The sequence below is a fragment of the Macrobrachium nipponense genome, chromosome 9 (assembly GCF_015104395.2).
Source record: "Macrobrachium nipponense isolate FS-2020 chromosome 9, ASM1510439v2, whole genome shotgun sequence".
In the NCBI taxonomy this organism is placed as follows: domain Eukaryota; kingdom Metazoa; phylum Arthropoda; class Malacostraca; order Decapoda; family Palaemonidae; genus Macrobrachium; species Macrobrachium nipponense.
Window position 1 is genome coordinate 66,773,076 of NC_061110.1, and position 24,028 is coordinate 66,797,103.

The 24,028-nt window shown below is 39.1% G+C and overlaps 1 protein-coding gene across 1 annotated transcript; it reads right to left on the reverse strand.

Annotated features, from left to right (window-relative positions):
- Positions 1 to 21,413: 21,413 nt before the first annotated feature.
- On the reverse strand, positions 21,414 to 23,552 carry LOC135218090 (uncharacterized). Its single transcript, XM_064254234.1, has 2 exons — positions 23,160 to 23,552; positions 21,414 to 21,527 (listed from the first exon to the last, which is right to left on the reverse strand). The coding sequence occupies exons 1-2, from the start codon at positions 23,550 to 23,552 to the stop codon at positions 21,414 to 21,416; spliced, it is 507 nt and encodes a 168-aa protein (XP_064110304.1).
- Between the last annotated feature and the right edge of the window lie 476 nt (positions 23,553 to 24,028).

A 24,028-nucleotide genomic window follows, 5' to 3' on the forward strand; every position in this document is an offset into this window, starting at 1 on the left:
ATAATAATAATAATAATAATAATAATAATAAAACTAGGCACGATCCCAAGATCCCTGAAAAGGAATCTAGAAAAACTGGAGGCTGAAGTAGCTCCAGGACTCATGCAGAAGAGTGTGATCCTAGAAACGGCGCACATAGTAAGAAAAGTGATGGACTCCTAAGGAGGCAGTATGCAACCCGGAACCCCACACTATAAATACCACCCAGTCGATTGGAGGACTGTGATCTTCTGAATGGCCAATGGGCTGGTCGAAACATGTTGACAGAAAAAGTACAAAAAATACCATAACTAGATTTCAGAAAAAGAAATATAAGAATAATAAAAATAAAACGTGAATTATCAATATGCCATTTCTACGAAAACTATTCACATAAGCGAGCTAAATAACATGAGTAAGAGCAATAACAAATAACACATATACTTGTAGATCTACCAAGCTCAACTCGAGCCCTTCGACTAACCACTTTAGTACTGGAGCTGAGGAAAGACCCGAATCCTCTGAAAACTGAAAGTGAAACCAAAGAAAATAGTGGCAGAGAATATGTTAAAAACACAAAAATGATTTTTCTCACATGCCGCAAACACCAAAAACTGAAAACATGATACTGGTTCCTATGCCACCCACTAAAGAAATGTAATGTCAGTCAGAACGACAATCATCTGTATACTTAAACCTACCCAGAGTCACATAATAAACAATCCTTCTACATGATTTGACCTAATAGTGCAGGACATACAATTATTTTTCCACTTACATACTTCAGTTAATTATACAAGCATGAAATTTGCTACATATCTTCTCCATAGGCCACTTTTAAAAAATTACTGGGTATCCACTCAAAACTCCAAAATAGCTGCTGTTTTTCAAGATGACCACTAGTCAAGGTTTCAACATGAGACTCATGTGTCTCCGGTCAAGCTTTTACGCATTTGTTTTGATTATACACATTTTTGGCAGTGACCAAGCAAAAGTAATAATGGAATTTTCATTATAAAATAAAATTTTATTGCATACTTACCGAACAATTATACAGCTGTAGGTTCCCTACGAATGGCAGACTATAGATTCAAAACTTCCGCGGTGGCGCCGCCATCGCTGATGTAGGTGACGTCATCTCCCTCCACTCTAGGGAGCTACAGGTACAACTGCTGAGGTAACATCAATTCGTTCTGCCCAGCCATCCACCTGTGGGGAGGAGGGAGGGCTTTGATTAATAATTGTTCAGTAAGTATGCAATAAAACTTTATTTTATAATGAAAATTCCATTTTTATTGCAGTGTCTTACCGAACAATTATACAGCTGATTACCCATTGCTAGGATGTGGGGCTGTGGATGTAAGTGTTAATTAAAAAATAACATATGATTCTTGAAAACAAAATACCCAGAAGCATTGTTAGTGCCTGTTGTACCTTACCTTGTAAGAGAGCTACTACAGGAGAATACTGCCTCTGGTCGGTGCTCATCTCACGTAGTAGAAGGCTTGGAGTGTGACCAATGGGTGTCTCTACATGGAGTGGAATATCCTCGTAGTCATGGTGTTCACCGCTGACTCAACGAAGATAACAACAAAATATTGCCCTTGCCCTGGGCTAAGACCAGAAATAATCAACATGAAAACAACTGTCACCTACACCAAAATAAAAACCTTTACCCACCAAAACTAACACTAAAATGACTGGTGAGTACTCTAGGTACAATGTACCCCCAGACTTCCCTTTAACTCGTCAACCTTGATACAAGGCGAAACATAGGCAAACATAGGGAGCAACCCCCTATGTCGTTTCTCCCCACACCATGCCAGCTACCGAAAGTGGACCGAGAGACTCAGAATCTTCGAACACTGTCTCGATTTCTTTCAAATAATGCGTAGTGAACACAGATTTAGACCTCCAAAAGGTACTTTGGAGGATAGCAGATAGCGACAAGTTGTGTTGAAAAGCGGGGGAAGTCGCTACCGCTCGAACTTCGTGCGCTTTCACTCTCAGTAAAGGAAACACTGCGTCGTTAGCTTGAGAGTGTGCTTCGACAATTAATTCTCTCAGAAAAAAGGAAATAGTGTTTATTGAGAGAGGGCGAGAGGGATTTTTAACCGAGCACCACAAACGATTCTGCGGAGGTAATATCTTAATGCCCGCAAGGGACATGAGAGCCGTTCTTCTTCTTCCTGGCCTATCAAGTCTGCCAGGTTCTTGAGAACGAAGTTCCGTGGCCAAGGATTAGAAGGGTTTTCGTTTTTCGCGAGAAAATTGAGCTCCACGGAGCAAACTGTGTCGCCTTGAGAAAATCCCACCTTTTTGTCCATCGCGTGTAGCTCGCTAACTCGTCTAGCTGATGCCAATGCAACTAAAAATAACGTCTTCTTGGTGAGATTCCTCATAGACGAAGAAAGTAGCAGTTCAAAGGGAGGACCAGAAAGCCGTTTAAGAACTATATTGAGATTCCATGCTGTCGAGCCCTTTGACGATTTGGAAATCTCGAACGATTTCATTAGATCAGAAAGATCACTATTTGTGGATAAGTCTAGTCGCTGTGTTTAAAAACTGAAGGCAGCATCGCTCTGTATCCCCTAATAGTCGAAGGCGCTAAATGCTTAACATCCCTCAAGAATAAAAGGAAATCAGCTATTTCATTCATAGATGTTTCAGAAGAAGAGACTTTAGTTTGTCTACACCATTTTCGAAACACTCCCCATTTAGACTGGTATAGTCTGCTAGAATCTCTTCTGCAGTTCGCGATAGCTTCTGCAGCTCATCACGAAAAATCTTTTGCTCTGACAAGACTCCTGACAGTCTGAATCCTGTCAGTGCCAGAACGGATAATCCTTGGTGGAATCTTTCGAAGTGCAGTTGTCTGAGTAGACATCTCTTTAACAGAAGAAGTCTGGGGAAATCTACGAGCAAGTCGAGGAGATCTGGGAACCATTTTTTCCTTGGCCAGAATGGAACAACTAGTGTCAGAGAAACACTTCTGTGGAATGACACTTTGATCAGCACCTGTCTTATTAAGCCGAACGGGGGAAAGGCGTACACTTCCAGGCCCGACCAGTATAGTAACATTGCGTCGATTGACCATGCAAGAGGGTTCGGGACTGAAGAGCAAAACAGCGGAAGGCAGTTGTTCCTCGAAGTTGCAAGTAGGTCATCATCAGCTTTCCCCAAAGTTTCCATAGGTCTAGGCAGAACTTCGCATCGAGAGTCCATTCCAACGGCAGTACTTGATGACAGCGACTTATTTCTTCCGCCAACACTTTCATTTTCCCTTGAACAAATCGAAGGATCAGAATAACTTGAAATTTTTCTGCCCACAGAAGCAGATCTTTTGCAAAGTTGTAGAGGGTGAAGGAGCGCATTCCCCCTTGTTTCCTGATGTAGGAAAGTGCTGTGGAGTTGTCTCCGTGAACTGCTACCACCTGTCCCGTCACGAGATGAGAGAATGCCTGAAGTCCCAGGTACACTGCTAATAGCTCCCTCACGTTGATATGAAGAGAGCGTTGAGTTTCCGACCATTCCCCTGATGCTTCTTCGTTCTTCCCCAACAGGGCTCCCCAACCTGTGTCGGAGGCGTCTGAAAAGAACTGAAGGGTTGGGTGGAGCGGACGAAGCGAAAGACCCTCTACCAGTCTTGGTTTTGAAAGTCACCTCGCTAAGTCCTCCTTGATTTCGTCTGCAATCGAGAATACTGTCGAGTCCGGTTGAGTCTTCCTGCACCATGATGCCTTCAGGAAGAATTGTAGGGGCCTCATGTGCAGCCTTCCGAGTTTGACAAACTGTTCCACCGAAGCTAGTGTTCCTAACAGACTGGTCCAATGGTTGGTGGAACAGGACTTGCGGTCCAGGAAGTCCTGTACTACTTCTAGACGCGACTGGACTCTCTTTGGTGAAAGAAAAGCCAGAAAAACTAGAGAGTTCAGAGTCATCCCCAAATAGAGAATGCTCCGAGTCGAAATTGGCTGAGATTTCTCCTCATTTATAAGAAGACCTAACGAGTGAGTTAATGAAAGATCCTTCATACACTGACTTTCCGAAGACGAGCAGAGAAGCCAGTCGTCGAGGTAGAGTGACACTGATGCTCAGGAGGTGTAACCACTTTCCCAGCGGAGTCAGCACTCATGTAAATACTTGCGGTGCTGTCGAGAAGCCGAAGCAAAGAGCTCGAAACTGGTAGGTCTTGCCCATGAACACAAACCGAAGGTATTTCCTGGAGTCCTGGTGAATTAGGATGTGGAAATATGCGTCCTGCATATCCAGGGATACCATCCAGTCCCCTTGGCGAAGGGATTTGAATACCAAACGAGTCATTTCCATATTGAATTTCGTCTTCTGAACGAACAAGTTCAGTGCGCTTACATCCAGTACTGGCCTCCAGCCCCCTGATGACTTGGGGACTACGAACAGACAGTTGTAAAACCCCGGGGATGGTCTGTCGCTTATCTCCTCTATGACAGCCTTCTGCACGAGAGCCTTTATTTCTCGAGTTAAGGCCACAAACTTCTCCGAGCCAGGAGAGTAGGTGGGTAATGCGATGGGAACATTGGATAGAGGCGGAGTGTCTTTGAAAGGAATGGAGTAACCGAACCGGAGAACTTGGGTCACCCAGGGCTCTGCCCCTCTGAGACTCCATTCCTCCCAAAAGAGGCTCAGTCTGCCCATTACCAGAGCATGAAGGATTGAAGGATCACGTGGACGATTTATTGTTGGGTTTGGTCGAGCACTTGGTCGGGTGTCATATATTCGATCGAGGCCTGACAAATGGTCTAGACCTGCCCCCACGAAAGGGTTTCTTCTGCAAGTGCAATTCCGAGGTGGTAGGCGTCACAGTCGAGGGTTTAACTCGCTTAGAGGACTCAGCAAATAAGTCAATAGTAGACTTCTTTTCCAGTATGGAAAGTGTCTTGGCCATTGTTTCTTCTGGAACAGATGATTCTTGTCGAGAGGAGAAAAAAATGGCAGACTTCTGAGGTGAAGTGACTCCTCTCGAAACAAAAGAACTAGAGCTGCCTTTTCTTGAAAGTCCCGAATGCAAAGAGAGAGGCCAGCTCATTGCAACCATCATGAACTGATTTGTCGGCATATGACAAAACCCCAAGCCAGTCCGATGCCAGGTCCTCCTGGAGAGTAGGGAAGTCCTCTATTTTCGTGGCAGAGGCTCCGATCGTCCAGTCCAAGAAGCTCATAATCTCCAAAATCTTGAAGATATTCTTTACCAAATGGTCCAATTCGGGTGAAGTAAAGAATATTTTAGCTGCTGCAAACCCAGACCTCCTGTTTGCATCTACCAGGCCAGAGAAGTCCCCATGGGAGGAGGCAGACACTCCTACAGAGGGGGCTTCTCCTGTTATGTAGAACCTACACCTCTTCCTAATAAGTTTCGACGGAGGATGGGCGAAAGTTGCTTTCCCGAGCTCTCTCTTGAACTTCAACCAGTCTTCTATATCATGAAGCGATCGTTTAGCAGCCTTGGAAAGTACGAGCTTCAGGAGAAGAGGATTGAAATTCTTCCTTCTCATCAGGAAGATGGAAGCAGGCGACCTAGGAGCAGCTACTACGAAGTAATCCGAGTACATGTCCAGAAGGTAGTGTAAAAGCTTCGAATAGCGTGAGAGAGGAATAGAGTCCGCTTCTAAGTCCTCCTCGTCATCCGAAGAGGTAGGCAATAGAGAGGGTTCTTGATTCAACTCATTGTTCTTCGGAGATTGTTTGATTTCTTTCATCCAGTTCATCAGCTCTTGCAATTGTCGACGTAAAGGAACTAAATTCTCGTCTTCTTGAGTTGAAGTCGTAGCAACTGGGGTTGTGGATTTCGATACGATCGACACCGGAGGTCTCGCGCCAGTCAAATTATCTGTCACATGCGAAGTAGAAGGTAAACTTTCGACAGCTTGATGAGTCAAAGATCTCGACGGACTCACAATTGGTCGTTCCACAATCGAGTCGAAGGCGGCTGTCTCTGTCATGAGAATCTGAGGCGAAGTCCATGTAGCTACGCTACACGACGGGCGAGGGTTATCTACTTCTCTGTTCCTCTTCGAAGGGGGCAGAGAGAACACCTCTTCAGTCGAACGTCTCTTCAATGGACGTGAGGCTGAAGAATCGCGCCACTTACAATATCTCACCGGCGATGAATCATTCGACTCTGTCGATAACTGGTTACAGAATGGCACAAATTTCCAATGGTGTTTAGTCGAATCCTGCTGTTACACCACAGGATCGACTGTCTGTGGGCAAACCCCGACAGTCTCCCTTGGACCTCCGGTATGTCTTCTCCCCGAGGCGGGGAATGGGACAGGGACCTTTGTCTAGGAGAACCATCAGGACAAACAGCCACCCCTTCAGATTGCGCTGCACTGACCCTTTTCACTTCACTAGAAGTCTTTTCTATGAAAGACTTTACAGATAAACCTAACTGCATAACCATATTAGCTAATACATCAAATTTCTTTTCAAATTTTGACTCAAGGTTGGCAATGGTGTCAGGAGAACCCCACGGGAAGTTGGCAAGGGAGTTACAGGAGCAGGAGTAGGAGGACTCAGGATCGGAGACATAATAAGAGGAGAAGGAGAAGGAATTGGAGCAGGTGCTTTGATAGAAGAAGCAGAAGAAGCTATACTAGTCTTGCTTTCAGCTCTGAGAGCCGCCTTCCTCTTCCTATCCTTAATTACCTTCCCCGAGTGAAAAACAAAAACTTTCCACTCTTGTTCACTCCAATCCTTGCATTCATCACAAGTAGACTCTCTCGAGCACTCACAACCCCTACACTTAATGCACTTAGTGTGCGAGCCGTAAATTAATTTAACTAACCTAGTTTTTGCACCCTTCGGCGCAAAACCTAACTACTGAAGGACTAGAGTCAGACATGATGTCAAGACCACAAAATTGCAGAAAAGAAATTCAGCTTCAATCCCACAAACACGAAGTTGAATACTTCACCGATATTGGAGAGATAATACTTCCCATCAAATGAAGAAAAAAGTCTGCACCGACCACCGATGTTCACCAGAAGCCAGCAGAGAACGAATTGATGTTACCTGGGCAGTTGTACCTGTAGCTCCCTCGAGTGGAGGGAGATGATGTCACCTACATCAGCAATGGCGGCGCCACCCCGGAAGTTGTGAATCTATAGTCTGCCATTCGTACGGAACCTACAGCTGTATAATTGTTCGGTAAGACTGCAATAAAATTTATTTTTGCTAAAGATTTCATATAGCACATATAAAAAAAGTTGTCATCCAACATGGCAGCCAAAAACCTTAAATAATTGTGTCTGTCTCAAGATTCAGTAGAGCAGGCATGGAAAAAGTCTTCCTATTCAATATAATAGTTTGCAGTACTATATATAATTCAGGGTGGTTTTCTCTTTGGTTTTAGCTTAAAAGAGTGAGCGTCATTGCACAACCAGGCCACATTGGTTACTTCACTGCTGTGCAGCTCAGCATGGGGTTCAGTGTTAGCTAATCTTCCTTTACTTATGCTGTATCTAGCTTTGCTTTAGTGTAGTTTAGTAGTTTAGTAGCTCAACTGTTGTCTCATAGCCCCATATCAGTTAGCTAGTAGAAAGTACATATATAGTTGGCAGATCTAGTTAGACAGCTGCGCCTGAATTAACAGGAGGTGCCAGTGTAGGAGAGCTGAGCCAAGGATAAGTGAGGCTCTACATGTACTTACTGGATGGTGTACAGATCACATAGGATTTAAATGGCAATGGATGAATGATCGGGCTAGGTGTAGGGTGACTGAACCTAGTTGCATCCCATACAGCAATGTGTATATCAGATTAAGGTGATAGAAGGATAGCTCCTCAGCCTTAATCAAGAGCTCGTAATGGCAAGTGTAAATTCAGTCACAGGCAAAAGGAAGACAGACTTGAGCAAATGTTGTCTTTGCCAGGAAGACAAACAAAAATGATGGTCTAACTTCACCCTTCACCTCTGTACATCATAATCCTGAACATGATGGGTACATAATGATTTCAACCAATGTGCCATTGTTCCAGGAAATTAGTGAAATACCACTTAACTTTGACTCTTCAAGGTTGGATGAAGGCAGTGGCATAGAGGCAACAAGGGACAAAACATAGCAAAACACCACAAGAGCTATAGTGTCATGTTTAATAAAGCAAAACTTGAACATGAAAAAAAGCGAAGATCTACAGTTGAAGGTAGTGAACCCCAGAAAAGCATGCTAAACAGCACTGAATGAGTCAATCATGCATTTCTTGTGAAAATGTGGCACCTGTATCAGATCTTCGACAAGTAATGACCATGAATCTCAACAGGAGAGTTTGCTCATACACTTAAAATGATGGTAAATTATTGGCAAAACTAGGGGCAGGTGATGCAATTGCACAAGAGCTGAAATACCATCTTGTATGCCTCACTGACCTTTACAATAGGAATAGGTCCCATCTGAGAAAACTTGAGACAGAAACCTGAGAAAGAACAATATCACAGGGAAGAACCAGATGTATATCCACTGGTTCTATCAGAACTACTATGAGATTTAGAGCCTTTGTACCCTTGCTTTTCCAGAATAACTTTTTTTTTCTGTGCATTTGCCAAAAATATTACTTTACCATAGTATACTTTACATCCCTACCTAATTTTTGGCAGCATTCTTTATTACTTTATTAGAAAAAAGTATATTCATAAGAGAAAAATAAAGCAGCTGAAGCCAGTGGCAGAACACTCTAATGTATGGGTTCAAAGTTATACGTGATGTAAGCATATGACGTCCCAACTCCTCTCACAAGGTGATGACGACAAACAGCTGTCTCTGAAATTCTGAATGAATATTTGTACCTTGTCAAGGATTCAAGAATGGCAGCTATGATAAGTCATTGTCCCCGTGGTTGCAGGACAGCTTTTGTGATTCAACTTGCACAATTGTTTAGAAGTGAGAGGCCCGTGGCAAACCCTATGCAAGCTTAAACAGGTAAATTAATAATAGGGCCCTTTTTGGGGTAAGGAGTACACCCTGACATCCAAGGCTAACAGGTTTTCATCATTTGTTGACTTTTATAAGGTGCAGAAAAATAATTATACATGCTCTATAAAGCAATAGTTGTTGATTTCGTAGCAAAATATAACTTGCGGAACAACATTAAAACTTGCTTTGCCAAAAAAAAAAAGAGAAAAGTCATGCATTATAATACATCACTGAAAGACATCTGTAGATCCCAGGGCTTGTATAGGTCCCAGTGCTTGGCTTGAAGTCTATATTCTATAATCCAATCTAATCCTATGCAACTGTCTATTTATCACAATGATCGTCACTGTCATATTAAGAAAAATATCAAAGGAGTTACGTACGACAAATGCCAAGTTTTCTTCATTTTGGTAATTTACTTTTAATTATCTAATTTTTCAATGGAGAAATAGTGATAGAAAGTAATTTCTCAGATAACTTGTGGAAACCCTTTTCTTCAAGGATTCTAGCACTCGACCTCATGGCATAAATCCTATATTCTACTACTACTACTAGTGCTGCTACAAAGTGTAAACAAGGGGTATTGGTTCTATTTCAGTGTTGCCAGAGGTGGAGACTTTTTCACAAATAGCCAATTATCCATCATGGAGGAAGCACGTTAATGACGTTATTACTTCATCATTATATCTTCGAAAGACATCCCTTCGAGTTTGCTGGCGATGTCTACAAGAAGTCGGTGTTACTCTTATAATTACCAGAATTATGCAACTTTCATAATACAGAATACAGTCATAAATTAGGTAGGGATGTAAGATACCCTGTAACAAAGTGTCCTCTTTGTCAGGTATGTTGATCAAATTTTATTTTGGAAACCACCGAGACACCGGGTGTGAATCTCATAGTAATTAATTATATCATTGAAACCAGCTTGAGTTCTGATGGTCCTGTCATATTTCCTCTTGCAGAAATATCCAATTATACCAGCAGTGCCTGGAACTATTGGGCATTGCCTCACCCACTGTAAATACAACAAGATTAAAGGACAAATTGTTAGTAGAAATCCCTGAATTAAAAGCACACAACAAATGAAGAAGTGTGCTACTTGCCTTGCAGAAAGATGTAGCTTTAGCCCTATCTCAGGCATCTGACTACTCGGATACACTTGTGACTGCTAAAGCAGCAAAGAAGCTTATTCTTGATCATATCTCAAAGCCTGCTCCAGTTCACTAGTATGGTCGAACATGGAGCAGTGTTCATGGGCATGGCTATCTATGCCAAAAGCAGGAAGAGAAACCTGGTAGAAATTCTTCATGATCATGGCATGAACACTTCCTATGACTGGCTGATGGAGATATCAGACAAATTGGGAGATGCCACTGCCACCAAGTATATGGAAGAGGGTGTAGTCTCTCCACTTGTCTTGACAAAGGGTTTGTTTACCACTGCAGTAAAGGACACCATCAATCACAACCCTTCAGCAACTATGGCACCCTGCCAAAGACAACTGGGGGAAGAGCATCAGTCAGTACAGTTTGGGCCAGAGAAGGTAAAATCTGTATCTGAGCTCCCTGACTCCTTCACAAATATCCAACCCCGACCCCACCCCCTCCCAACCTTCAAGTCCAAAACCCAACACCACCAAGTGGTGCAGTGCCAAAGCCAGTCTCAGACCTGCTAGGACTACAAATGGCCCTGGAGACATGGGATATTTTTCCAGAGGCCATTCCAGTTTTTTTTTCAAACTCAGCAAGTACCCACCAACCATGAAAGATGATGATTTGAAGATTCTGGAAAAGTTTGTGGTCCTCATGTACGATAGGTCAAGCACTGTTGACAATGCGAATGAGGCCAGGCTTGATTTGTTTGCCCAAAAGCAGAGACCACATGAAGCCATCCCTCCAACCAGAGCAGCTCTGCTTCAACACACCAAATATTCAGCATATCAGGCAGGTCATGTATGGGGTCAGGCAATTCTGTGCCGGCCAGAGGCAGAGTCCAGCTGAATGGGGTTGGGAAAAGATTAGCAAAGACTGGAAAGTCTTCTGACAGCCAACTACCCCACTGCAGAGAGTTGTGAACAGCTTACAAAATGTGGCTGCATGTCTGGTTGCCATGGTAGGTGCAACTGCTACAGGCTTGGGCTTACATGGACAGCTTTGTGTAGCTGCAAATGTGAGGTGTAATCATAAGGTGAGGTGTACCTATAATGTTTCAAATGATGCTCCTAATACATCTGAATGAGAATTCATTACACTAAAGGGTGACGCCATGCATCTTGTTCATTTCACGCTTAAAAAAGAGACATTGAGACAGTGCTCCAGCATTGATAAGACACTTTGTTATCGTAATCCATTAGAGTCCTGTGCTTGTATACTTTTCAGTAGCATTACGGAGTCCCTCTCCAAGATGTAATATTGGTAATAGCCAAGTAGATGTGCTAGAAACAGATTCTCTGGCCTCATAAATGTAAGCATGGATAAAAATTTCATGTCTCTATCATTCTTAGTTGCAAAGTTATCTAGCAAAATGTTTCATGGCAGACAATTTGCATGTCATCTTTTTCACAATGTTAAATATAGTAGTAGGGGTTCTGGTGATATCCTCATTTAATTCTCCTACCCAGGAAGACACTATATCTGAATAATGATCGATATATTTATTTCCACAATGTATTGCTCAAAAGTGTCAGAAATCAAAACAGCTAGTGGCCATATTGAAAAGTGGTAGCCATATTGAAATTTTGCTAGGACACCCAGATTTTTTAAAAGAGAAGGTTACAACCAGCACTTGTGCCAAAGTTCATGCTTGTATCACAAACTGAAGTATTTTTCTACTTATCTGCTGCACTATAATGGGCACTGATTTCCCAAATTACGAACACCTATGACAAGAAGTGGCTGAAAATGAACTGAGGAATTTTTTTTTACAGAAAAAAAGAGCTAAGAAACCAGTCTGTCTCTTATGGAGAGTATCCCTAACAAATGAAGACATTGTAAAAATCTTCAACTATGGTATCACTTGTCCAGCACAATTCTAACAGCAACAGCTATCTCCCAAAATCATCACCATGGTTATCATCACCTCTGTGAAATTCTGCCACTCATGTCTTGGCCTTGGGCAGTAGAGGGTTGGCGACAAAGCTTACTGGTATATTGGTTGTCACCACATATCTGAAGAGATGCAGGTATAAACATTCATTGCTGAGGCGCACCTCCTATTGGATTTATCATCTTTACAATCTGACAGTGTATACATTACTCATCAGTAGATATTAACTGGATAGAGAATTAGTGTTCAATATTTAATTGTGATATAAAATAATAAATCAAAGGGCTATGGCATACAGAAACTTACCAATTCTGTGCTATCAAGTGATTGCTTTATTTTTACACACTGTAAAACAACAAAATTGGGATTTCCATTTGTAATGTGTAAGGCACAAGCAAAGGCAGTGCTAACAGATGTATTTTAATTCCTCTTTAAAGTCTCAGAAGGTGCATTATTAGTCTTGTGATTACTTTGTAGCATGAATTGAAATCCAGAGTGATGTAAGATAAGAAAAATTTACATAAAAGTATAAGTAAAAATAACGATGGAAATACTAACTGCACGAAAATGTTTAAGAAATGGATTCTCCAAAATACAACCATTAGGGTTCAGCTTTGAAAAATTCTAATAGATGTAAAGTAATCCAATAAGCTAAAACCAGAAAAAATAGAGATTAGTAGAAGTTTGCACATTAATGATTCATATGTAAATGGTAATTACTAGGCCTAGCTCTTTTAAATTTAAGCGATTGTTTGAAGCAAACGTGCAAATAGCCTAATAAATCTTAGAATAAAGCACTGTACAGTGAAACTGCAGAAAGTAACTGAAAAAGTGAAACGTAATAAATACAAGTATCTTTTAAAAGTCATAAATAAGAGACATTTGACTGTTCCGCCGCACAACTTGAGGCTTGCACAATAGCAAGCTTCTGCCAGCAACTGCCACACAGCCTCAGCTTTCTACACCATTAGCATGAGTCTGTGTCACCGCCTAACTCCCTACTTTCAACAATTGCAGTAAATAATATCTAAGTCCACACAGGGGAAGGCCTCAACGAGATAATCACCCATCCCAGATAACAAAACAAACCTTTCTGTTTTCCTGTCTCTGGCAAGATTTGGTATGCTTCCTTATCTACACTGAAAAACTGGGCTTGGGGCTGAATAACAAAATAAACAATTTTGTTGATGACACAAAAATAAATATCAGAACCGATACCAATCCAGAAGACCTGGAGACCATAGGTAAATAATCAAGAGAATGGTAGATGCCTTTCAACTTAGAAAAATGCAATCATGGACTTAAGCCACATAATGTAAAATGCATATAGAGATTGAAATAAAAACCAATTCAGTACTAGAGTACACTACACGTCAATACCATTAAGAACATGGGGACAATACTTACTTTATGCATGCATTATTTAGGCCTCACTTAAGAAAATGCAGTCTATTATTTGCACCATGCCTAGAAGAGACAGAGAGATTAAGTGGCAGTAAAGCCAAAATGAACTAAACTAATACTTTTAATCAGAAATTACATAAAAAAACAAGGCTAAAAAGCCTTAACATGAAAACACTGACAAAGCATCTATTAAGAGGTCAACCTATAGAAACATTTAGGATACTTGCATGAATTAGCAGCCAAACTAGGTCTAATGGTTCCACACCAGCCACAGTGAAAACTTCTTCCCATTCACTGTAACCTAATTTTGTACAAATTATCAGTGCAAGATGTACTAAGTATCCCACTACCAATCACTTCAAGGACAGATTAAATAAAGTTATTGACAGACTTGTCATTTTTTAAGGTGGCTTTTCGTATGGTCTATTGATTCTCTGGGATACCTGCATCCATGCAATTCCCTGAAACTGACTCTTTTTCTGAAAAATTTATTCAATTAATACCTACAAAGAACATAGTTACTACGAAGAGTTATATCAGAAACGGACCTTATATGCCAGTGTTCATTGGTGTCACAACTGATGTGGCACCACCAATGGTATGGCAGAAAATTTATCATCATATTGCTACAACAACCTAGAGAAAACTTTGGAATTGCACAGAAACTAGTTGAAATTCATTGGACGTTATGGATTTTTTTTTCTTTGAGAAGGTAAGGAATCTGAAATTGTGAACAGATTCATCACTAGCGTCAGCAGTTTAGACTGCATACAAAGACAAAATATGGGGACCTGGCTTGTTCCTGCAATTTATGCTGGCTAAGCTGGGAGAGTATCTAAACTAAACTAATAGTATTCCTCTAAGTGGGAAATATCATAACTTGTGGACTAAGCAAAAAACATGGGATCAATGTTTAACTGCTATGATCTATTTATGGAATTATTTCCAAAAATGAATCACACAAAGAACAATTTGAAGATAAGATTGTTAAAGGGTCACCTCAGCATAAACTCTGTCACCCAGTGCTGAGGAACTTTCTAGAAACAAACAGTATGCAGTTTCACATTTAGCTATTGATTGCTTACGTCAATATATCAATTTTATCATTGTTATTAAAATTACGATCGCTCAGTGCATCACGCTCCTACTTTCAAGTTACAAAAAATGTCGTCTTTTTCTAATTAATCCATAGCAAAATATAATTGAATGTACTTGAATGGATTAGTATCACTTCTGGTTATTTATGGTATCTATTGTCTAATGTATACTCATTAGTAAGTGATTTAGCCTTGACCGGTAAAAAAATTAAAGCCTGCTGAATCTCTTAAGATCTTCAACTCCTTACCAACTAAAACTCAACCATTCTTTCTTCCATCAAATGCAAAGTCTATGAAAAATTTTAAATAATTATCTTAGCTGATGTAATCAAAAGATCAGATCTTATGTCTCCAATGTGCAAATGAAAAAATAAAGACAGAGCAATGTAATTTTTCGCTGATTACAGAACACTCAATGACATCACTGTCTTCAACAATTACCTAGTGCCATGGCTGAAGAAATTTTAACAAACAAGGCACAAACTTGTACATCTTAAATTTAGATCTATCTTAAGGACACTGGCCGATCCAATTGAGAAAAAAAAGACTACCGTCAGATAGTTTTCTCAATAACTTAGACACAACATTGCAATTTGGCTTGATGAATATAGTGTGCAGTACAAGAGAATGTTGCAAGGAGTGCTTGACGGTGTTCAAGGAGTAGACAGTAACAGTGATGAAGTCTAATGATATACCACACAACCAATTAATCATGAAATACCGAGGACAGTATTCTAGATAATACATGACATAAACTCATCTCTAAAGTACCATGAAATTGTAAGACTAAAAGCATTAAAGTATATATATATATATATATACTATATATAATATATATATATATATATATATATATAAATTTTTTGGGAAGAATTTGTAGGAGGAAACCATTCCTCTACATGATGAGTTGGTACGAGTCTATATGGCAAAACAAAAACCCTTCCTTAGGAACTATTAGGCTATTAGAGCATGTACCCAGTTTTTCAGCAGTGGCCTGTCCTACTAACTGCTCTTACAAGGAAGGTGAACCTTCAAATGTAAAACTAAGTAAAATTGTCCTCAACATATGGAAACAATTTCAGAAAACCTTTAATTGACTGCCAGACATCTGAGACGGGGATTGAAGCCAAATCCCATGCAAGGGTTAGAGTAGCAAAAAGTTTTCCATTGCTTTCCATAAAAAAACTGGATGTAATATATTTTTTGTTTAAGTACTTACCTGTACTAAGTTTCCCAAGAGAGACTCTGTGTCAGATGTCGTAAGATGTCATCAGATCTCAAAATTTTAAAATAAAAATATACTATATATATATATATATATATATAATATATATATATATATATATATATATAGATATAGATATATATATATATATATGTATGTATATTGTAACATACATGAGATGTACGTTTTAAGTACTAATTTTTAAGAGATCTTAAAGAAATACAAGAACAATTTTTTTATTACTTGTAAAAAAGCAAATCAAGACCACCCACACTGGCATACAGAAGCCGTTTCTCAGCACTCCCTTAGTCATTACAAATTTGTCACAGCATATTCAGTCGGCTGACTACTGCCCAAAAAAACTCCACCTCCACCCTACAGTTTAGCTGTATCTCTCTCTTCGCCGCACCTTTTCCACACCCATGCAGTCATTTCAAATTTCAATCCCAGGCAAACCGTCAACAACCCAGAGAAAGCCACCCGCCGCAGATGTGACAACCAAGGGACAAGGAAGGGAAAGAATAAAGCACTGCTGGACAAGGCAGTCAAGGCCAATCTCATAACAGACACAGTACTGTTCACACCGGGGCATTTCAGCAACCCCCGTGACTCCCTCACAACCTTTGTGCAGGTCGAGATGTTTTCTACTCCAAAGTCCATAAACCCGAATCCGGCGCAACTTCAAGACTCCGATTGTCAAAGGACAAGGTACAGTTGGTTTTTGGAACTTGTTTTGATGCACAATTCTTTTTCTTCCTTAATTTCTGTTTGCTATCATACATATATATATATATATATATATATATATATATATATATATATATATATATATATATAATATATATATATATATAACTCAATTCCCCACTGCATCTACTTCAGGAAATAAGTGAAGTGGAAAATATTTGTGAATTGCAACCAGAAGTGTTCATTTATTTTGCTATCTCGTGACAGTGTTAAGTTACTTATCTACTCTGCCTTACACAACTCCCAACACATTAATCATGTTTAGATTGAGAATTACAGTGCATCCTTAATTTGCAGATTAGGAGAACGCAAGAAGTTGTGTACCTCACCCATGTTCAACGTTGCCAAGGTGGCCTATGCAACCATCCATTTCAAGTTCCAGGCTGGAAGTTTGAAGAGCTGCTGTTACCTATTATTTGACGACTGGTGATAATTGAATCAAGTATTTTATTCCTTAAATTCTGGATTTTTCATATAAGGGTTTAACATTTTCTGGGGTTTTCATAGTGGTACTAATTGATTTGTTAATTACATAACATCAGTGCCATGTAGCTGGTGCCTTCAGCTCCTGTGTAACCATCTTCTGATTGATGTAATAATAATCTTAATCAAATGCAACGTTGCATTTCACTTAAATCCACCAATTTTAATTGTTTTTTTCCCTGCTCTCTGTTGTTACCTGCATTGGCACCCAGTCTTGTCAGCTGTCAGTTAATTTTTGCGTAAAATGATAAACCCTTGTGCACACACACACATATATATATATATATATATATATATATATATATATATATATATATATATATATATATATATATACACACAGTATACCGATATTACCAGGGGATGGGTACCACACCCCAGCAAATAGCTAAAATCCGCGAATACTTAAAATGCTAGAGTTGCCTATTTTGATAGTTAAAACACAAAAAGAGCCCTCTAAAAATAATTACACCTTAGTATTTTAATAGTTTTATGACAGAAAGTGCATTAAGTCACAAAAATATGAAAATACAGGTTTATGTGATTATTTATCAATGAAAAATACTGTGAATAGGTATTTTTTCTGTGAATAATTGATGTATATGGTCCATAGAAAACCTACGAATACGCAAGTCCACAAACCGTGAGTCCGCAAATAGCTGGGTCGACTATATACATCCATACATACCATACTACATACATACATACATACATACACACACATATATATATATATATATATATATATATATATATATATATATATATATATATATATATATACTATATGTAGAAGCTATTGGTCACTTCTTCACCAGATACATATGCAACTGTAATAGCAGCCACAATGCCCTCTTAATTTTTGGATTCTTTGCTCTTTCTTGGATATGCTTGTCACTACAAAGCCGATATCCAAGTTCAAAGAAATGATTGAAGAAATTGTGATGTCCAGTACCGGGAAACGAACCCAGGTCCCATAATCACAAAGAGGTCACGTCGCCGACCTGACCACGTGACCTCTTTATGATTATGGGACCTGGGTTCGTTTCCCGGTCCCGGACAACACAATTTCTTCAAAATTTCTTTGAACTTGGCTCTTCAGGCTTCGTAGTGACAAGCGTATCCAAAAAAAGAGCAAAGAATTCAAGAAGTTAAAAGGGCATTGTGGCTATTACAGTTTTATATATATATATATATATATATAATATATATATATATTATATTTATATATATATATATATATATATATATATATATATATATATATATATATATATATATATATATATGTGTGTGTGTACTATATAATATATATATATATATATATATGTATATATATATATATATATATATATATATATATATATATGTACTATATACTATACATATAAATATATTTATATATATAATAATATACATAATATATATATATATATATATATATATATATACACACACACATATATATATATATATATATATATATATATATATATATTTTTTTTTTCATAGTACTTATCCGTCATTTAATTCAGTTCCAGTCACTTTGGAACACTATATCTGTTCCTCAATATATGTATTTTAATATTTGCTAATATACAACTAAAAAATGCCTACATAGCTTCTACAGATATATTCAACAAAAAGTCCATCCTACAGTGGCACCTTTAGAAGACGCCATATGAAAGGCAAGCAAGTCTTCCAAAACTGCTAAATCAGTCGTACTAGGACAGAAACAGATTTGAAATGTACATGTAAGAAACCAGAGATTGAATAATGATTTGCTGTTCATCCATCGTTCAACTTTCGATCACTAATTAATCTATCCACCACATGTTTTGGCAATAAGAGGACACAACGGCATAAATTCTCCCTCCAATAATGGAGAAAAAAAAACTGAAAGAACGAAAGTCAAATCTACATACGACAACTGTATTAAATGTTTATAAATTGTGAATAGCAAGCCGTCATACCAACTAAGTATACGACCGCCTCCAAAACTTCAATTTTGTATTGGGCAATGTTATAACTTTCTACGTTGCTCACACCATGTTGTAGCTGTCCTAAATCAAATAAATGGTCCACACTCAGAAACCGAAATCTCTTCTTATTGGGTCTTTGCAACTTCAATTTTTCAGTCGATGTAGCTGACCTAAATTAAATCCATAATTTATGACTCGAAAAGCAGCCTCACACGAAACAGTGAACAATAACAACAAGCTTATTATCTACAATGTAAAATAGATCAGGCGACGGTCTTCATCCTTCATTTCAGCAGGATAAAGCTACACTTGGCAATTACCACATTCGAAGTAGTTGTGGAACTGAAATTGCAACGATCCTCACAACTTGTAAGAAAGTTAGCTATAATTCATTCACTCATTTTGGCTTCCCTTCATTATTCTGTATGCTACAGTATCCATGGAGGCATTTACACATGACTCAACAACGCAATAATAAAATTGGCTTATTCCCCAACATTCAACTATTGGTTTCGACGCTTTAACTTATTTTTAATCCAAAAGAAGACATAGAGGCTTGATGAAGAAAATCTCATTTATTTATGATTTGAAATCATTTTTCTGATATGTATTAGCATCTGTATCTACTGATTTTTTTTCTCCTTAGGTTCCCGCTCTGGTGCTGTAGGTGTGGAAGGAGGAAGACTCAAGAGCGGATGAATAATAGAGAGCGGAGGGGGAAGAAGAAAGCGTAGGATTTGGGAGTGGGAGGGCACCGAAGATCAAAATACATACATATTTCACCTTCACAGAAAAGGAGCAGACACACACACACACACACACAGGTACTGCGAATGAACATTTACGAGAAAATTGAAGCAATAGAAGAAAGTTCATGTTCCAGAGCGCAATTTTAAAAATACAAAATATCAAACTTATTCTCAAACCTGAAGGCAGTAAAGGAATAAAACTATTTCCGTTAGAAATTGCTTTCATATATAACCAAAAAATAAAGGAAAAGATATTCTAGCACCTCATGACTCGAATCAATAACACTGATTTTCTTGACGTCTGTATATCACTTACGTCCGTCTCGAAACGTAATAAAATTCAATGGTAAAGAATTGCAATAATATTAAAATTTCACACAAGACCCAACGCTTATTTTCTGAGGCAATTTAGCCTGAATCTAATACAGTGGCGAACCTAATAGAGGAGCCATTATTTTAGCTTATAAAGTTATTCGCATTACTCATGTAGGAAAGCTTAGCAAAATTCTAGTTCTACACTCAATTAAAAGAAACATAATATATACACCAATTCCAATATCAATAATTTTAACTTTAAAAACTAGATAAAATCTAAACCTAAAAACAAAGAGTCGAGCTAAGAAGAAAATTATAGAGAAATCCATTAATGTACGATTAGAAAAATGATTCAGAATTTTAATTTAGAAGCATTATGAGATGTGCATAGCTAAAGCAATGATAAATGGAACACTATACATATATACTATGTCACCTTCTGCCCTTTTCCCCCTAAGGAGGGACAAGCTCCAGTAGGGTACAGTGGTCTGGTTTCTTCGTAAAACTCTACGGATAATGTTGCTGAAATCACGCCTTGTTTTTGATCCAGAAGACTGTGGTGGCCATTTATACCTCGTGGTCTGCTAGATTGTAGGAAGGAAGCGATCTACAGACCTAGCAAATTTTATCTGTGTTGCACCTCGCAGCCACAGCAGCTACTTGGGATTATTGCACCTTCCAAATGTTTCACCAAAACCCTATGCCAAACATACATATATCCAGAAGTGTTTTACTAGCTGACCAAACCAGTGCTGCCAGGGAAAACTCTGAATGACAACTGATAAACCCTCTCTCTCTCTCTCTCCTCTCTCTCTCTCTCTCTCTCTTTCTTCTCCCAACATCCCCTCTACTCTCCCTTTCACTTCCTCACCCTCTCACTTCCTCTCTCTCTCTCACTCTGCCCCCATTCCTGTTAATATAGTTGCTTCAGTTTCACTGCCCACAGTTTTGACATATTATTTTTCACCACTTAACACCACCCCCCGCCCCATGCCCCATCCATATCAGGACTAAGCTTTGACTTCAAGGCCATCGGCATTGTCTTTATTCATCCCAGCAACCTCGAAAACTGTGGATTAGGCACTAATATCTGTCATTTTTGTCATTTTATTTTTCATCCCCTCTCACCCACCCAACCCCCCCGCCCCCCTTTCTATCAGGGCTGAACTTGGACTTGAAGGGCATCAGGGTGTCACTATTCATAACAGCGACCTCGAAAACTATGGATTAGAAACTAAAATTTGTCATTTTCGGTTATTTTTACAGGTCGCCCCCTTCTCATCCTCTCTCCTATTCTGGCTGAGCTTGTACTTACAGGTCATCGGGAGTTTCACTATTTATCTCAGTGACCTCAAGAAGTATGGATTACACACTAATATCTGTCATTTTCGGTTATTTTTGTTACCCTTTTCCAGCCCTTCTCACCACATCCCCTTCCTACCGCGGCTGAACTTGGATTTTAAGAGCATTGGGAGCATCACTATTCATTTCAGCAACCTTGAAAACTATGGATTGGTCACTAATATCTGATAAGTCAGGATTTGCAAATGTCTGGAATTCATAAAAACGAGAGTATAAATGACACTATGTATGCCTATGAGGAAAAACTGTACAGATAATTCTTGCTACTTCTTCCCAGCTTTATCCCTATTCGGGGTCGCCGTTTTTAATGAGTCTCTTCCATCTACCTCTCTCCTGTGTCATTTCCTCCCGTACTCCCTTCTCCCTTACATTATCTCTAATGCAATCTCTCCACCTGGTCTTAGGTCTTCCTCTCCTTCGTGTTCCATCCACCTCCATGTCCATCACTTCTCTTGCCTTGTGTTGCTCTTCTCTTCTCATCAGGTGGCCATACCATCTTAACCTTGCCTCTTGCACTTTCTTTGATGCTTCAGTGACCTTCACTGTACCCCTAGTATGTTCATTTCTAACCCTGTCCTTTTTGGTTACTCCACTCATCCATTTAAGCATCCTCATCTCGGTTGCGTCCAAATTTCTGCCCTCTGTTTTCTTTAGTGGTGCTGCTTCCAATCCATATGTCATTGCTGGTCTGACCACTGCCTTGTGCACTCTGCCCTTTAACCCTTTCATGTCCAACTGACGTAATAGTACGTAAAAATACTCTATCCCCTATCTGTCCAACTGACGTACCGGTACATAAAATTTACCGAAATTTTTCATACGTGTGGTAGGGGCATTTTTTTTTTATTTTCGTACAAGTAGCGATTTCCATAGGCTAGATCATACCTTGGACCGTGTATCTCGGGTATCAATACGCCAGCAAAGTAGTTTCTGTACTGCGCATGCTCAAATCCCTGGCGTAGTAAAATTCTCACAATGAAATCAGCTGATTGCACCTACACTTCCCTCTCAGTGACCCCAAAGCCATTTTTCTTAACTCTCCCTTTATTCTTCAACTTTTCCTCTACATTTTCGTATATTTACAAAGTAATTTCTATGAAAAATAACCGAGATATGGCTCTTCAAAAAATTGTTATTCTAGTAATAAATGTTTTTTTCGTTTCGATCAATTTATAACGCCAAAATGAAACTGTTGCCGTATCCAAAGCCATTTTTCTTGACCTTCCCTTTATTCTTCAAAGTTTCCTCTACATTTTCGTATATTTACAAAGGAATTTCAATGAAAAATAACCGAAATAGGGCTCTTTAAAAAAAAAAGGAATTCTAGCGATAATTCTCACTATGCGCCGGGCAGAGCACTATGTTTCTTATCCTCTTTTCTATCAATTTTTTCAGAGGCTGGACTTATTCGTTTTCCATTGATTTATATGTCGATATTTAGGGAATTTTATTGGCTTTCTCATAAAAAATAATTAATTCGCCTGACTTTCATAGTTTTTGGGTTAGAAACGAAAATATGAAAAAAAGTAAAGATTTTTTTGTTTTTTTGTTAAATAACTCAAAATAACGCAAAATGAACATTGTTGGCATAAAATTTATATTTTTGCTGAATTTTCAAAATAATTTTTTCGCATTGTCGGGCGCTCCCAGACACCTCGGATATCTGGGGACACACTGCTCAAAACTAAGCGGATATGAAAGAGTTAATCTTATAGGGACTTTCCTATCACATATGACTCCAGACACCTTCCTCCAGTTGTTCCAACCACACTGAATCCTGTTGTTAATTTCCTCTTCCATGTTCCCCTCATTGTCAATCACTGAGCCAAGGTACTTGAATTTATGAACCCTTTTGATGTTTCCTCCACCTAATTTGATTGCTGTTTGCTGGTCGCCATCCAATTTGGTTGTCATATATTCTGTCTTTTTCCTGCTTATCCTTAAACCTGTACCCTCCAAGGCATACCTCCATCTTTCAAGTTTCCCCTCCAGTTCTTCCCTGTTCTCAGCTACCAAGACTATGTCATCTGCATGGAGCAGACAGCATGATGGCTCCTCCCTGACATCCTCCATCAACACATCCAAACCGATAATAAACAGAAGTGGGCTCAGAGCGGATCCCTGATGTAGCCCGACTCCAACTTGGAAATTTTCTGTACTTCCAACTGTAGAGCTGATGCTGGTCTTTACATTTCTATACATCTCCTTGATCATTCTGACATACTTCTCCATCACCCCTCTCTCCCTGAGACATCTCCATATTTCCTGACATGGTTCTCAGTCATATGCCTTTTCAAGGTCTATAAAGGCCATATGCAAAACCTTTTGCCTCTCTCTGTACTTTTCCATAATTTGTCTGAGCGAAAATATCATCCACAGTACTGAGCCCTTTCATGAATCCTAGTTGCTGTCTACCAATGAAAACTTGTTGCAGTAATTTTTCATCCATAATTCTTTCAAATACCTTTAGTGTATGTGACATGAACATTTATTCCTCGGTAATTTTCACAACATTTAATGTCCCCTTTCTCTTTGAATATTGGGATTAATATACTTTCTCTCCATTTTTCAGGTATCATCTCACTTTCCGTAATCTTTTTCATGAACTGCCACAATATGTCAATTCCTTCCTCATCAAGAGCCTTCCAGGCCTCTGCAGGTATGACATCCGGTCCCACCACTTTACTATT